The following is a 16,941-nucleotide window of genomic DNA, read 5'->3' on the forward strand; positions in this document are numbered from 1 at the left end:
CTAGGGGGGTACTTGTGTGGGCTCAATCTATGGACACACATAGTGAGGCTTGGCCACACCCTGCTGCTCTCTCATCACTGAATTTGATTGACAGCAGCAAGAGCCAATGGCTCCCACTGCTCTCACTGAGCCTAATGAGGAGAGAGCGATAGAGCAGCATTGCTGATCAAGATCAGGCTCAGGTAAGTATTTAGGGCGGCCGCTGCACCTAAATTTTTATTTTTTTAACCTTAACACAGATGCATTGACGTGGTTGTAAACGTCAGACAGGAAATATGTACAAAGCATATCCCTCTATAATGTGTACTTGTCTCAACTAACAGCACTAAGCGTCATTTTTGTCTGATGCTTCATTCCTCTGCTATCAGCATTAATCACGTCTGACAGGTTTTCCTGACACAAGAGAAAAAAAGGTGACAAGGGATTGACCTCCTGCAGCTTCAGCTCTGTTCCTGTGTGCTGTGTGAAAAGGGGAGGGGAGGTGTCTTACCCTCCAATTAACAATCAGATCTCTCCTCACTGATCTCTGCAGAGTGTAGATTCACCTTTCCGCCCTTTTTTTTCTGAACTCTTAGTCAAGCTTTAAAAATACAATACTTTGAACTAATGTAGAGAAGACTGCAGGTAAACAGATACAACTTGTGTAGGAGGATTTGTTTCATCTCTGGTTACTTTAGTGGGTATATGTGAGGATTTACAACCACTTTAAGGTAAAAAAACATTTAGCCTTTAAAACCAGTTTTAGGGTTTAGGGGATCTGGGAGCTTTACATCAAGTTATCTTCAATCCATCATGTTTAGGTCCGAAAAAAAAATAGAAAGGATTTAGTCCTTATCTTTTTTTTCAGACCTGGATGGACTCGGTGGTAGGCAAATGTAAATGGACAAAAGTCCATTTACACCCACCTGCCCATAGACCTGCATGGAGCTTCCAGTAGGCTTGCTTGAAAAACTGTCCTGTGTGAAAGGAACCTAAAAGGTAAAAAATAATTCTGATAATTTGCTGTGTAAAAACAAAAAAAAAATGTTTACTCAAATGAGATTTATGCCACTTTTAGGATCTCTGATCTTTCTTAATGTAGCACCCTCCTAGTATAGGACCCTAGGTGAACTTAGTTTTGCTCCTTCTGTAATCAAGGGAGCAGTAATTGTTTGGCCTTGGTCTGTTCAGGGTTTTGAAGGCTGGGAGTTTGATTGCTTCCCCCTGCCTCTGGAAGAAATTTTCACAGCATAGGATGGGAGATCCAAAACATCCAACCTAAATATTTATCAGGTTCCAGCCAATCGCTGAATAAGAGTATCCAGAAGAGGGCTGGAATGGTGATAAATAGCATGAGACACTGGAGAATAGGGTTCCTTCTCCTGAGGAGGCTTCCGGAGCTGGAGGGGCTGCTGCCTGTAGGCAGTGCATGGACTGTTTATCTGCTCTAGAGACATCAGTGGTGTCAGGGCTGAGGGTCTGGATGGGCTTTGCTAGATTGCATAAGCTCATCACACGGGATCTGGTCTGGAGAGGTGCCGTCTCACTCACTGGACCATGTGCAGAGGAACCTGGAAGGTGGCAGCTGTCCTGAGGACTTGTGAGAAAAGACCGTAAACTGATCTCTGTGACTGTTTAGTGTTCTGGAAGCTGCGCTGAATACCGGCAGTTGTGCATTAGCGCAGGTTAACTAGATGACAAAAGACTTGCCTGTGGTCTTCAGATGTGAGGCCTTAAGGGCCATACACACAGGCCAAATATCAGGCGGCATTCGATCTGTGTGTACGGTGGCTGGCCTGACAGAAGCCAACCGTTTGTCTAGGATCTATTGAAGGGGCATGACCATAAAAGGTCAGTAAGTATTAGGGGGGCTGGGGGCTGCTTACAATAGAAGGTTTTTTTTACCTTAAGGTAAAAAACCTTCAGCCTTTACAACCACTTTAATCCTTTTGGTCTAGCACTTTGAGATTGATTGACTAAAGGCAAATAGGCTGTTCTCTTTGAATGGGAAGTTGCACCTTGCAAGGAAAGTGAATGAGGGGAAGCTCTGTTGAATTCCATAATCCAATTATGGGCAAGCAAAAAATGTTTTTTCTTTAAAACTTTTTCTTTAATTCAAGCATTTTATTGGACAGTACAAGATCCATCACAATCTATTAATCTATAGATGAATAGAAATAGAAAAACGAGAAAGCACACTGTTGACGGTACAGAACAGGGTACTATTCCTTCTTCCAGGGTTTAACGGTGTTACAACTGAGAGAATCCAGCAGGCCATGGCTATTTACATAATTTTAAGCATTGTAGAGTTAGAGAAAGAAGAAAGAACCAACAGTTGGATGGTCCATTTCAGCTATAGTCCAGAGGGTAGTAAGGACCAGGCAGTGATGAGGAGGCATACAGAAATCATACAGTAATCAAGGAGGAAGGTAGATTTTTTTTTTACATTTTCTTTCCACATGATAGAGTACGATTTAAAAAATTAAAGTTCACCACATTTAGTAAGCTCTGGTGCAAATCCCCTTGCAAAATAAAGCTTCCCTTGCAAAGTGAAAAGCCTGGTTTCCTTTCCTTTAGTACATCAATCCCTTTCTGAGGGAAGGTTAACTATAAATTATAGTATTTAACAGTCCCACACTGACATTGTGCCACTTGTTTGACATTTTTGAATCAACCATAAAGTGTAGAATGGACCTAAGATGGATAAATACTGCAGTGTCATTGATCAGTGTCTGTCTTCTCACTTGCAGAGATATGTAGAAAACTCTAATGTTATGGCCTGTTACAATGAACTTATTCAGCTAGAATATGGAGAAGTACGTGCACAATTTAAACTAAGGTAAGGATATGATGTGTTTCAATTATGCAAAATAATTTTACATTGTACATTGCGCTCCAGTTTTGTTACTTTGGACCTGATTCTAAATGCTGCCATATGTGATACCACTGCTAAAAATGGTGTGTCAAGCACATACAGTTCGGTCCATATATATTTGGACACAGGGACAATTTTATTTTTTTCAGGTATTTACCAAAACATATTCAAGTTATAGTTATATAATGGATATGGGCTGAAAGTGCACACTCTCAGGTTTAATTTGAGGGTATTACATCCAAATCAGAGGAAAGGTTTAGGAATTACAGCTCTTAAGACTAGGCATCCCCCTTTTTCAAGGGACCGTAAGTAATTGGACAATTGAAGGGCTACTCCTTTGTTATTTCTTCATCAATTAAGCAGGTAAAAGGTCAGGAGTTGATTCTTAAATGTGGTTTGCATTTGGAATCTATTGCTGTGAACCTACATCGTGCATTCAAAGGAGCTGTCCATGCAAGTAAAACAGGCCATTGGAAAGCTTCAAAAACAAAACAAATCCATCAGAGAGATAGCAGCAACATTAGAAGTGGGAAAATCAACGGTTTGGTACATTCTGAGGAAAGAAGAACGCGCTGGTGAGCTCAGCAACATTAAAACGCCTGTACGTCCATTGAAGACAACAGTGGTGGATTATTGCCGGATCCTCTCTATGGTAAAGAAAAACCTATTCACAACATCCAGACAAGTGAAGGACACTCTCCAAGGGGTGGGTGTATTATTGTCAGTCTACAATCAAGAGAAGACTTTGCAAGAGAAAATACAGAGGGTTCACCACAAGGTGCAAACCCTTTATAAGCCTGAAGAATAGAAAATCCAGATTAGACGTTGCCAAAAAATATCTAAAAAAGCCAGACCAGTTCTGAAAAAGCATTCTTTGAATGGATGAAACTAAGATTAATCTGTACCGGAATGACAGAAAGAAAAAAGTGTGGAGAAGGCTTGAAACCGCTCATAATCCAAAGCACACAATGTCATCTGTAAAACATGTAAAACAGTGTAACGGCATGGGCATGCATGGCTTTCAGTGGCACTGGGTCATTGGTGTTTATTAATAATGTGACAGAAACAGCCAGATGAATTCTGCAGTGTTTAGAGATATACTGGCAGCCCAGATTCAGCCAAATGCAGCAAAGTTGATTGGACGGCGCCTCACAGTACATAGGTACAATGATCCAAAACACACTTCAAAAGAAACCCAGGAGCTTTTGGAGGAAAAGAAGTGGAATATTCTGCAATGGCTGAGTCAAACACCTGATCGCAACCCAACTGAGCAGGCATTTCACTTGCTGTAAGCAAAACGGAAAGCAGAAAGACCCACAAAGAACAACTGAAAACAGCTGCAGTTAGAGCCTGGCAAAGCACCAGAAAGGAGGAAACCCAGTCTTTGGTAATGTCCATGGGTTCCAGACTTCAGGCAGTCATTGCCAGCATAGGAATCTCATCAAAATAGTAAAAATGAACATTTTATTTATGATTATATTCATTTGCCCAATTACATTTGAGCCCCTGAAAATGGGGGGGGGGGGGGGGGGGGCTGTGTATAAAAAGGGTTGCAGTTCCTAAAATTTGTACTTGATAGTTATGTTCAACCCCTTGAATTAAAGGTGAAAGTCTGTGCTTCAAATTCATTTGGATTGTTTCATTTTCATTTTATTCTGGTGGCATTCAGAGCCAATAGTATGCAAATTGTGCCTGTGTCAAAATATATATGGACCTAGCTGTATGATTTCACATGTGATAATATCTTAAAAAGGAAGTAAACCCTTGCTAAAAAAAATAATTCTTCTCTCTCCCCTGCAAAGTAAAGACATAATGTGCTAGTATGTATCACATATCAGCACATTATGTGACACTTACCTGAGAACGAAGCTCGTGCCTTCCCCGCTGCAGGCCGCATCCATCTTCGCCCCTCTTCCTTCCAGGGCCGCAGACTCCGGCTTTATGTCTGGCTGGAGCCGCATGACGTCACTCCCGCATGTGCATACGGGAGCCGCTGGTCACGGCACTTTCTACTGAAGAAATGGCACAGATGCCCATCTCTTCAGAGCGCATGCACCAATAACATCATCAGCGCAGTATACTGTAAATATCTCTTAAACTGTGCACGTTAAGGAGATATTTACAGTACCTATAGGTAAGCCTTATTCTAGGCTTACCTATACAGTAGGTACAAATACTGCAGGGAGGTTTACAACCTCTTTAAGGTTCATCAAAGAAGCAGCAGTTTTAAAACCATTGGCGACCTTTCTCTGAGTAGCAGACATGTAACAAGCATGCAGCCCATGAAATCAGAATCCCTTTTCTATATTGCACATCAGCTAAGCACCTAGTATTTTCAAAAATTTAGGTCAACAAAGTAGCCTACAATTTCCAACCAGAAGAGGCATTTTCTAAAAAAATTGAATTTTTTCTTGGGCTGACTTTCCCTTTTATGGGAGCCCCATGTCCATAGATCAAGCACCTGCTGTTGCCTTCACCCACCCCTGCTTTATCTTCACATGCATGTAATGGAAATATCATCTCCAACTTCAATGGCTTTGCATGTTCCTGTTGACCAGTAAGGTCTCCCATTGGATTTGGTGGCCAATAGAAAAGTGGAGCACAGGAGGGGTTGGATTTGCAACCATAGACCCTGGTCTGTTTGTGCAAAATAGCATACCTGGTATGGGGAACCCCCAAGTTCTTAAATGTCCCACAGTGCTCCTGTCAAATTACGGGAATGGTGCTGGAGCCAAAAACGTAGGGGGAAAAAAGAGGGGGACAGGCTCTCCCTATTTCATTTCCCACACTCTGGTTTTTGAGACTTGTCTGTCCTGGTTCCCAGCTTACATCATCATTACCCAATAACATGTATGACATCATACTGAGGAGGAAACTGGAAGAGTCTGTGCCTCTGACCAAAATCCCCCTTAATTTCCAACCTGTGCTTTTTTATGTGTTTGCCAGGCTGGGTTGTGGAAGCCTGGGGTGATTCAGCTTTTACATTTAGCATATATTTTTTAAAAGCATATAAAAAGACAAAAATAATAAAAGTAACCTGTTAAGCGCCCCTTTAACAGTACGGACATAGCATCACAGCATTATCTGATTAGTAGACAGACGTTATTACCACTAGGAATTTGTCTTGAGAATTCCTCCCTTCTCTGAAAACGTGTTTACTAATACTTTTTGAAAGCAAAGGCAAATTTGCATGTGGCCTATATTTACAGTACATGCATTCACCTGAAAAAATTTTTCATTGAATATATAAATTGTTCAAATATTTCTTTTGTTTATCTATGTATTTTTTTCTTGTATTGAGCAAATTCATTGTAATGCGTTTAAGTGAATCATGCCTTTATGCTGCAGATGCCAAGTTGAAGAAATGTTCTTTTTCAACCTCACTAACTGTTAATATTATTTATTTAAGGGCTTGTAATTCTTTATTTACTACATTAGAGAAGAGTCAAGAAGCCATTGAAATTACTAATGAGGATCACAAAATACAGGTACAATTTAGATCAATTCTTCATTGTGCTTAATCCAATTATCAAATATAATTTTGGCATTGTTAAGAGGTACATGTAACATAAAATTAAGTATTTATAATTTAAAGTTGGTGGGGCTTACATGGATGTGTTGCTAAACAGTCATCCTTTACCACAGCAATTAAATGAATTTCCCTGCTGAAGCCAGTTCTTAAATCCAATCGGTCATAGCCATTGTATAATTCAGTACAGGTAATACAGGAAAGACAACAGTCTTTTTAGGCAGCTCCACTTTTCTTTACAAGTCTAGAAAAAAATCCTCACAGCCATGAGACACATTAGTGGTGCACTACTGGATCATGGTAGTTAGGCTTTTTCAATTATTGAAAAGTTTGGAGCTGCATAAAAAAATGTTCAACTTCTTTGCATCACTTGTATATCTACATACTGTGGTTGTGAGTAACTGGATCTAAAGGTTTTTGCTCATACCTGTAGTCATAGCTAAAGCTCAGGCCATTCTGACAGGCACCATTTGGTGTTTCTTCATAGTACAGAAATTTGCCTGTCCTATCCTGCCTTCTGCAAAGTGGAGCAGAGCTTAAAGTGGTTGTAAACCTCAGACATGAAATGCGAACAATGCATATCCCTCTATAGTGTGTACTTGTCTCTATTAAAAGCACTACGTTTAATTTCTGTCTACTGCTTTGTTTCTTTGCTATCAGCATGAATTTCTTCTGACAATTTTTCCTGACACCAAGAGGTGCCCTCCAGCAGATTGACAGCCTCAGCTCTGTTTCTGTGTGCTGTGTGAAGGAGGGTGTGTTCCCTCACTCCAATGAGCTCTCAGAGCTCTCCTTAGTGAGCTCTGCAGAGTGTAATGTCAGCTCTCCACTCTCTTTTTTTCTGAATGCTCACTCAAGCTTCCTAAATTCTGGACTTTGAATGGATATGTAGAAGAGAATACGGCAGATAAACAGGTACAACGTATGCAGGAGGATTTGTTTCATCTCTCTGTATCACCTTCACTGGGTATATGTAAGAGTCTACAACAGGGGTGCCCAACCTGTGGCCCGCGGAGCCCTCTGATGTGGCCCGCAACCTCGTTCTGTGGAATGGCAGATTGGCAAGCCCAGATCTTGGGTTGCAGACCCGTCATCCCAGAGCATCTGTGTTGTTATGGAAGACTGTTATTAAAGGTCAGTTTATTACTAAAATTGCAGTGTATATATGGGCATATCTGCGCAGTGGTTACTGGGCTGCTTTCAAACTGATGCGCAGGTGCAGTGCACCTTCAGGTTACCTGCACTGAGGCATAGACTTCTGTTATTACTTGCAGGTTTGGTGTGCTTTCAGAAAGTGCACATCACATCACATCAACACCACATTGCCATCTTCCATACAAAAAATACTTCAAAGAGAACAACTATTAAAAACCGGACGACAACCAGCTCCCAACCACAGGAAGACATCTACTCGACCACTACAATTAGATTGCGCCTTGATTAACGCCAGGTCTGCAGTCAAACATAGACTGGAAGTACACGACTTCATCATCGAGAACAATGTAGACTGCCTCTTCATCACCGAAAGCTGGTTAACCTCTGACTGCAACACCATCCTCACCAAATTGGTGCCGGAAAACTACAGGATCCTAACCGAACACCGGATAGGGAAAAAAGGAGGAGGCCTAGCAGTGATCTTTAAAGGTCACCTGGATCTCACTAAACCATCATCTCAGAACCCAGTGTCTTTTATGGAAACCCTGACACTACATTTTCAACCAACACCCCATGACACCACTCATATTCTACTGTGCTACAGACCACCGGGACCAAAGGCCAATCTTCTTTCACCCCTCACGGAATCCTTTGCAATGCACACCCTAAAATTCAAAAATTTCCTGGCACTCGGAGATTTCAACCTTTGGGCAAACGAGCCTAAAGACCCCATCGCGACTGCCTGCATCAATCAACTAGAAGAACTGGGTCTACAGCAACTGATAAAGACTCCCACGCATGGGTCAGGACACACCCTGGACCTCATTTTCAAACAGAACATCGACGTCAACATACTCGACAACATAACTCTGCCATGGACGGATCACCACGCTATCAAATTCAAAATCACTACCAACATCACCAACGCAAAACGGAAACCTGTAACAACGCACTGGACCAGATCGCATAAAAAACTGTACTCCGAAGCCTTCAAAACCACTCTGTCCAAAAAAATATCTACAATAACTTTAAACCACTCTACGGAGGAAACACTCAACTCCCTGAACAAGGCATTACTGCAATCAGCAGACTCGGTAGCACCAAAACGCAGGGCTCTCATCAGGAAGAAAAATGCTGGATGGTTTAATAGCTCCCTCTCCGTACTAAAGCAAGAACGCAGAAGAGCGGAAAGAACATGGAGAAGAAATCCCACCGAGGAAAACCTATTTAACTACAAAGGTCTGACAGAGAATTATCGGAAAGCAATCTTCAAAGCCAAAAAGGACCACTTCTCATATACAATCTCAACGGCCGCAAACCAACCACGGGAACTGTTTAAACTGGTTAATCAATCAATGAATCCGGTGTGCCTAGAACCCCCAGAAAACGAATCCCAGGATTACTGTGACAAACTGTCGGATTTTTTCATCGATAAAGTCAAAACCATCAGGGAAACAATTTGTCAGAAGAAAACATCCAACCTCAGCCAGCAAATACATAAAGAGGATGTCCGCACCAACATACCGCAACCGCCAAAATTTTCACTATCCCCAATTACCGTAGACACCGCAAAAAACATCATTAATAAACTGCGTGACAGTACCTCACCTATTGACATCATCCCCACAAAACTACTGAAAGAATGCTCCGACATCGTGGCTCCAACCATAACCCACCTCATAAACCGATCATTCCACGAAGGGATTGTTCCCAGCATCCTCAAACAAGGCATCGTCAAACCTCTACTCAAGAAACCAAACCTGGACCCTCAGGATCCAAACAACCGTAGGCCGATTACAAGCCTCAACACCATTTCTAAGATCATGGAGAAAGCTGTAGTACATCAGCTACAACGTCACCTGGATACTCACAAACTCCTGGACCCGCTGCAATCAGGCTTCCGCCCGGGTCATGGAACAGAAACAGCTCTCCTCAAGATTTGGGATGACGCCCTCGAAGCAGCAGATGACGGAGAGCCGTGTCTCCTCGTACTGCTAGACCTAAGTGCAGCGTTTGATACAGTAGATCACAATACTCTACTCGTCCGCCTCACAGAAGTAGCCGGAGTCCAAGACATAGATCTCCAATGGTTCGCGTCCTTCCTAGGAAATCGGTCACAGACAGTGAAACTAGGAAAATTCCTCTCCGAAACTCGGGCAGTCACCTGCGGAGTCCCTCAAGGCTCTCCGTTGTCACCCGTTCTCTTCAACATTTACATTCGCCCACTTCAAATCATCAGATGCTCAGATCTCTGCTTCCACTCTTACGCTGACGACACGCAACTTTATTTCCGGATCAATGGAAAAAAAGATCACCAACAACAACTTGAAAACTGCCTCAAATCAATAGAGGACTGGATGACCACCAACTCCCTCCAGCTGAACCAATCAAAGACAGAGCTTCTTATCTTACACCCAAATCATAAGCCCGCAACCAAAACCTCCTGGTCTTCACCAACCGTCTTTGGGCAGACTATCTCCCCAAAGACCAAAGCGAAGAGTCTCGGGGTTATTTTAGACGCACAAATGTCAATGGATGCGCAAATAGGATCTGTAGTCAGTCGATCTCACCATCTGCTGCGCATGCTTCGCAGACTCATCCCTTTTATCCCAAAGAATGACAAAGCAGTGGTAGTTGGAACAATCATTAATTCACGACTGGACTACGCAAACTAGCTTTACATAGGATTACCACAATATCAACTTGCGCGATTACAACTGATCCAAAACACGGCGGCAAGGCTGATAACAGGAAAAAAACCCTGGGAATCCATCTCTCCTTCACTGAGGAGCTTACATTGGCTAACCGTAAAAAATCGGATCAGGTTCAAGACCCTTTGCCTCACCCACAAATGCGTGCATAGAGAAGCTCCGCAATACCTAATGGAGAAAATAAATCATTACACACCAAACCGCAGTCTTCGATCAGCCAATAAAAACCTCCTCCTCGTGCCCAAAGCCCGGTATAAATCCAAGGGTGATCGGAGATTCGCTGTCCAAGGGCCTCGGCTATGGAATGCTCTACCAATCAACATCCGCCTGGAAGAAAATCACCTGGCTTTTAGGAAAAAACTCAAGACCTTCCTCTTTTAGCAGATGATCAAAGCTCGCCACAGCGCCTAGAGGCGATTCAGTTCGCATTGTGCGCTATATAAGTATTTCATTCATTCATTCATTCACCTGCAGGCTATAATAGAAGTCTATGACAAAGTGTAGCTAACCCGCAGAAAGACACAGGTGCACTGCGCTGCATTTATATTTGTGTCCTTTTACATCCGCCTACCTCCAATCTGATTTGCTTTAAAAAAAAAATAGAGGGGGATCAATCCCCTTCCATCAGGGGGGGTCGGATGACCCCTAGAGTAGAGTGGGCTGTGTCCATGTCAGCTCTGCACAGACCTGTCATCTGCCTGATCTGCTCATTGTGGCCCGCAACTGGTTACTAAGTTGCTTAAGTGGTCCTTGCTCTTCAAAAGATTGGGCACCCCTGGTCTACAACCACTTTAACATCAAGCAACAAACCTACCCAGAGGTGCCAGAGCTTTCCTGTCAGAGTGGTCTGAGGAGGAATCAATCTGTGTCCCCAATCTAGCAATCTTTACCATTTAGCCTTGTCTAAAACTGCATGGCCTTCCTTCAGAGAGTGACCCCCCCCCCCCCCCCAGGATCCACTTCATCCTTTGCATGGGCAATGGGGATGAACAAACAAACAGTATTGGCGCACTAGGAGCGTGGTACAACTGGAATAAGTCAGTAAACAAAAGCTGGGCTTTGTCAAACGGGGTCCAGTCTATATAGGAGGTATAGTCCATTAGCTTATTTATTTTATATGTAAAGGCGTCAACTGACAAGAGGAGCAGTTAAAGCGGGAGTCCGCCGGGACTCCGCATTTTTTTTTTTTAAAGCCAGCAGCTACAAATACTGCAGCTGCTGACTTTTAAAATAGTGACACTTACCTGTCCAGCGCGCCCGCAATGTCGGCACCCGAAGCCGATCTCTCGATCGTCTCTCAGGTGCTGCCGCCACCATCTTGGGTATGGGAATCAGGAAGTGGAGCCTTTCGGCTTCATTTCCCAGTTCCCTACTGCGCATGCGCGAGTCGCGCTGCGCAATAAGGATGGACCCGCTGCCTCTGGGATCTGTGTGTTTCCCAGCAGGCAGCGGGGGGACTTTCGGAAAGGGGCGTAATCTACGCCCCTTTCCGCAGAGAGCTATCCCGGAAGTGGGTGCAGATACCTGTACTGTACAGGTACCTGCACCCCCCTCCCCCCTGAAAGGTGCCAATTGTGGCGCCGGAGGGGGGGAGGGTTCCGATGAGCGGAAGGTCCACTTTAGGGTGGACCTTCGCTTTAAAGCAATGAGTGATATAGATATGCCCTAGAGAATTTCTAGAGTTCACACTGTACACGGGGCCTCTGTTGTACAAGTTGGTGCACACTAAGCTTTTTTGCAGTCCAATGCCTGAACCTCAATTGCAATTAAAGGTTCTTACATTGAATTGTTCATTGATGGGGAGTAGAACTTAGCTTCGGGGGTAAGGGAGACTTGGGCAGAAGTCAAGGCTTTGTGTACAGTGTGCACTCATGATCTTGGGTCTCCCTGGGCATATTGAAATTTGTGTAAACAAGTGTGTTAATTTCAGCAGGGTTGTTAGTTAAGACACTTTTCAGTATCTGATAAACTATGGAACAACTAACCCCACTGCCCAGTTGAGACTCCTGCAAGTGCAAGTGTAGAGCCAACACTCTCTCAATGTAGAAGAGCGGGAAATTGGGACTTTAAATGGAGCGTGCGGGTGAAAATAAGTAGATGAGTGGTTTAGTAAGCTGGATATTTATTAATTCATAATCAAGGTATATTATGGTAATAATATAAAGTCCAAATCCCTCCCCCTTCAACATTGACAGGGATTCAGGTATTTGACCCTACCAGGCTATGTCCTCATTTAAAGTCCCAAATCTCAACTCCTCTCCTTTTTTTGTGATACTCTTTCAATGTAAATGGACAGAAGCTTAATTAGAGTCACCTATTAATAAAGAATGCAGCAAAAGTCTGGTGAGCAGGATTATGGTTAAAAATGCATCTGGCTTTTTTTACTGTGTACTATTAAGGCCCATACACACAATAAGAATATCGTAAGAAAAATGTCGGTATGACGAACAATTGGCCAATTATCTGATCGTTGGTATAGTGCTTTTGACAGCCAATTTCCACTTTTCAGATAACAAAACCTGAAGGAGCAGGCTAGAAAATTGTTATTGTAACGGAACACAATGTCCCATTTTCATTTAATTAGTACAGTTTTCATCCCAAAAGAAATCGCAAGAGCAACACTACACACGCTCGGAAACAAAAAAATACACTAGCAAACAATTCAACATATTACATCACTTCCGAAGTTGTATTCTGTCATAGAAAATTTTTCGTAAGTTGAGTAACTTCTTCATTTTCGATATGAGACTAGCATGCAAAAAAACCGGACAATTATTAGTTCGATAACCTCAGCGTGTGTACAAGGCTTTTTACCTTTTAAATCCACTTTTGCTGAAGATTGCGGAGTGCTGGTTATCCAGTTTAAACCTAAGTGAAAATGAAGATTTGTACACAGGTGGGTAAGAATTCAGTGGCAATAGATAAATGCAGCATAATTATCTAAATGTTGATAAGATACTGTTAGGGTAGCTGCTAAAGGGAAGACCAATCACAATGATAGCCCAGGAGAGATCTCGCTTGGATTGCTTGTCGCTGGAACTTACTTTGAGTAAGTAAAAACCCCTCCAAGTTATTTATCCCTTTGGGTTTGGCAATGCCAAAAATACTCAATACAGTGTGCAATGATTATAAGGAGAACTTCACCCTCTCAATCAACATTGATTATTTTTAATCCTAACACTGCTAGCATTAATAAATATACAGGAATGTATATTATATTTACTTATTTTAAACTTTTCTACTTCCTGGTTTCTTGCCTAGTCAAATGATGTCAAATATCCCAGAAGTCTTCGAGAAGGGAGAGGAGAGGTTTTCTCAGCTAAGTAAACTCTCCTGCATGCATGCTTGAGCTATGGGCAGATGGATTCCAGTAAGTAAATGCTACATGAATCATCTGCCCTTACTTAAGATGACCACAACCAGAAATGCTAGGGGGGTGTTTTCAAAGTGATATCTCAACAAAATTAAACATAAAGACATAGGTGGGTGGTGGAGTTTGCTTTGAAAATTACAAATCAGTTCAATAGTGTTTTTGGTTTGTGGTGCTCAGATGCAGTGAAGATCTGCTTTAAAGTGCTTTAAAGTGCAGCACACATAATACCAGATTTACGACAGTCAAAAGAGCCAGTAACTCAAAAACCCAAATCTTCTTTATTGAAAACAATGTTGGGGTAAAAATACAGGTACAAGATGCATTCCAGTGTCATGAGTCAATTGTCTTTTTGCCCTAACATAATTTTCAATAAAGATTACATTTTAACTTTTCAAGTTGCCGACTCTTTTGACCGCTCCTATACCTATGGCTTGCAGAGGTTTTAAGCGGGGCACCGATAAGGTATGTCAGTCTTTGTTACAGTAGCATATTTCATTTTCATCAGTATAGAGCAATTAAAGGTTATGGTATACTATAAGTAATTTGCTATTTGACTTTCCTTTTATTATGTAACACCCATAAATATCATTATTCAATTTCAAATATAACAGTTTTTTTTTTGTTACTGAAAATGCTCCAAAATCATTTTATTTTAGTCTGACGGCTGGTGAATAAGAACATTTTTTGCATGAAAAAATTCTCCTTGTGATTGAAATGATAATTATGTGAATTTTTTTTTTAGTATGTGAATCCGGCTTTTGAAACCACAATGGGTTATCAGAAGGAAGAATTATATGGAAAAGAATTAATTGAAGTGCCTAATAATGAAAAAAAATCTGATTTCATAGATAATATTAATTCTTGTATTAAGTCTGGAAAGGTAAATATCAATTTTTTGAACACTTTTGTACAAACCCAACACATTAGTCTGTTTGAATATAATAATTAAGCTTAACTGTGAAAATAATAGCTTTGCTCAGAAGTTAAAAATCAAATTTTAAATTTAAATTAAGCTTACTTTTTCTAATTATGTTAGACATTGTTATGTGCGCTAAATAGTGTGATTACTCTTACTATATACTTACAGTATGTATTGATATATTTATTTAGGGTAACTACCTAATAGTCAACCCAACCCAAAATACAGTAATCCATTTTGAATGCAGCAGGGCCTGTAAAAGGTCTCTGAAAACCTCAAACCCCAACAGAGTTCAGATGAGGTTAAAGCTGAAGTTTAGTAAATGTTGTTGGTGTACAGGACCAAACACATTAGTGCCCAGAGCATCAGTTTTAGAGGTTAACAGCAGCAGTTGCAAGTGTGCATTATTTGCGCTGCTTACCTACCCCGCCATTCACAGAACTTGTGCTGTAATGCCGTGTACACATGGCCGGACTTGCATCGGGCAAAACTCCGTCGGCATTTCCGACACAAAAATTTAGAACAGGCTCTCAATCTAAAGTCCGTTGGAAAATGCCGACAGAAAAAGACAGATGGGGCATACACACGGTCAGACTACCCGATGAAGAGCTCCCATAGGACTTTTTCCATTGGAAATTCCAGGCGTGTGTATGTGGCATTACTTTCCCACAAGGCAATGAGTTTTCTAAATGGAGCAGGAGCACTAATGTGTTTGGTGATATATCTCCCCCCAAATTTACTAAACTTCAGTTTTAACCTCTCTACAATGACCCTTTTCTGTCATTCAGTATAGATTAGATTTTGAAGTACCCTACAAATTATCTGGATTTGGAGAAGGATCTTAGATTTGAGTTGTCAACCATGTCTACATCAGTTATGTGCATTTGTTCAATATTGATCACTAGTACTATTATATCATTTTGTAGTTAAACATGACTTTTAGAGATGTTGATTGATAAGATATTTTACTGCTGAATAAAATGTAGCTTGTGTGCATGTTTTATAACAGGAGTGGGAAGGTGTTTACTATGCCAAAAACAAAAATGGTGACAATATCCAGCAAAATGTGAAGATAATTCCTGTTTTTGGACATCGAGGGTATGTCATTTTGAATTTCATTTGTGTAAAAAGGTGGCAGATAGTGTAGTACATTCAGCTGCATTCTTTGTTTATGTCAAGAACCATACCAATTACCGTATTTATCGGCGTATAACACGCGCCAGCATATAACACACACCCCAATTTAAGAGGGAAGTTTCAGGAAAAAAAACTTTTTTTAAATAAACCACTTTGAAGCCAAATAATGTCAGTGAGCATCAAAGAGCATCAATGCAGCCTGATTAGTGCCGATCTGCAGCCTCAGTGCAGCCTAATCTGTGCCCATCTGCAGCTTCATTGCAGCCTGATCTGAGCCCATCTGCAGCTTGATCTATGCCCATCTGCAGCTTCAGTGCAGCCTGATCTGTGCCCACCTGCAGCCTGATCTGTGCCTATCTGCAGCTTCAGTACAGGCTGATCTGTGCCCATCTGCAGCCTGATCTGTGCATATCTGCAGCTTCATTGCAGCCTGATCTGAGCCCATCTGCAGCTTGATCTGTGCCCATCTGCAGCTTCAGTGCTGCCTGATCTGTGCCCACCTGCAGCCTGATCTGTGCCTATCTGCTGCCTGATCTGTGCCTATCTGCAGCTTCAGTACAGCCTGATCTGTGCCCATCTGCAGCCTGATCTGTGCATATCTGCAGCTTCAGTGCAGCCTGATTTGTGCCCATCTGCAACCTGATCTGGGCCCATCTTCCACATCAATGAAGCTCACCATCTCTCTTCTCAGGAAATCAGAGAGCCGCCATCTCCTGTTTACTCGGCTCTCAGTCGGCAGTCACATACACAGTCCGACTCTACCATCGGCATTGGACCAGCTCCTGTGATAGACAGAACACTGGTCCAATGGCGGAGGCGGGACTGCGCGTGTGACGTGCGAGCCTAGTGAGAGCCAAGTTAGAACCGAGCGGAGAGCCACGTGGAGAGGAGATGACGGCTTGCTGATTTCAGGTGGCACTCGTCCCTCTCCTTCCCCTCCGAGGAATGCTGTCGGTGTCAGGGGAAAAAAGTGCGTGTTATACGCCGATAAATATGGTAATACTTTATTTCAGTGAGAACTTCACCTAGGGGATCTGGAGGACAGCGTCACAGCCTGAGGCTTTACAAATGAAGTCAGTGGTGGCAGCTTTCATATACCTATGCTATAAAACAGCGAGAGGGTGCACCAACCTAGCGCATTAGCACTAAACAATTTTATTGATAAGTAAATAAAACAAGTGATTTACTTACAAATGCATGATAATAACAAGCGTATCATTGATGAAGAATGTAATATTTCCTTGATTGTGGCACACTAATGTA

At 42.1% G+C, this 16,941-nt stretch overlaps 1 protein-coding gene across 4 annotated transcripts in view; it reads left to right on the forward strand.

Moving 5' to 3' along the window:
- PDE8A (phosphodiesterase 8A) overlaps positions 1–16,941 on the forward strand; it is a 448,334-nt gene that overhangs the window by 342,010 nt on the left and 89,383 nt on the right. For all 4 annotated transcript variants that reach the window (XM_077471009.1, XM_077471011.1, XM_077471008.1 and 1 more), the window contains 4 exons: positions 2,730–2,818; positions 6,264–6,342; positions 14,365–14,502; positions 15,551–15,639. In XM_077471009.1, the coding sequence (XP_077327135.1) occupies positions 2,730–2,818; positions 6,264–6,342; positions 14,365–14,502; positions 15,551–15,639 (395 nt within the window). The remainder of the gene's footprint in view (positions 1–2,729; positions 2,819–6,263; positions 6,343–14,364; positions 14,503–15,550; positions 15,640–16,941) is intronic.

The sequence above is a fragment of the Lithobates pipiens genome, unplaced genomic scaffold (genome assembly GCF_037356315.1).
Source record: "Lithobates pipiens isolate NorthernLeopardFrog02 unplaced genomic scaffold, aLitPip1_a1.2 Scaffold_8, whole genome shotgun sequence".
In the NCBI taxonomy this organism is placed as follows: Eukaryota; Metazoa; Chordata; class Amphibia; order Anura; family Ranidae; genus Lithobates; species Lithobates pipiens.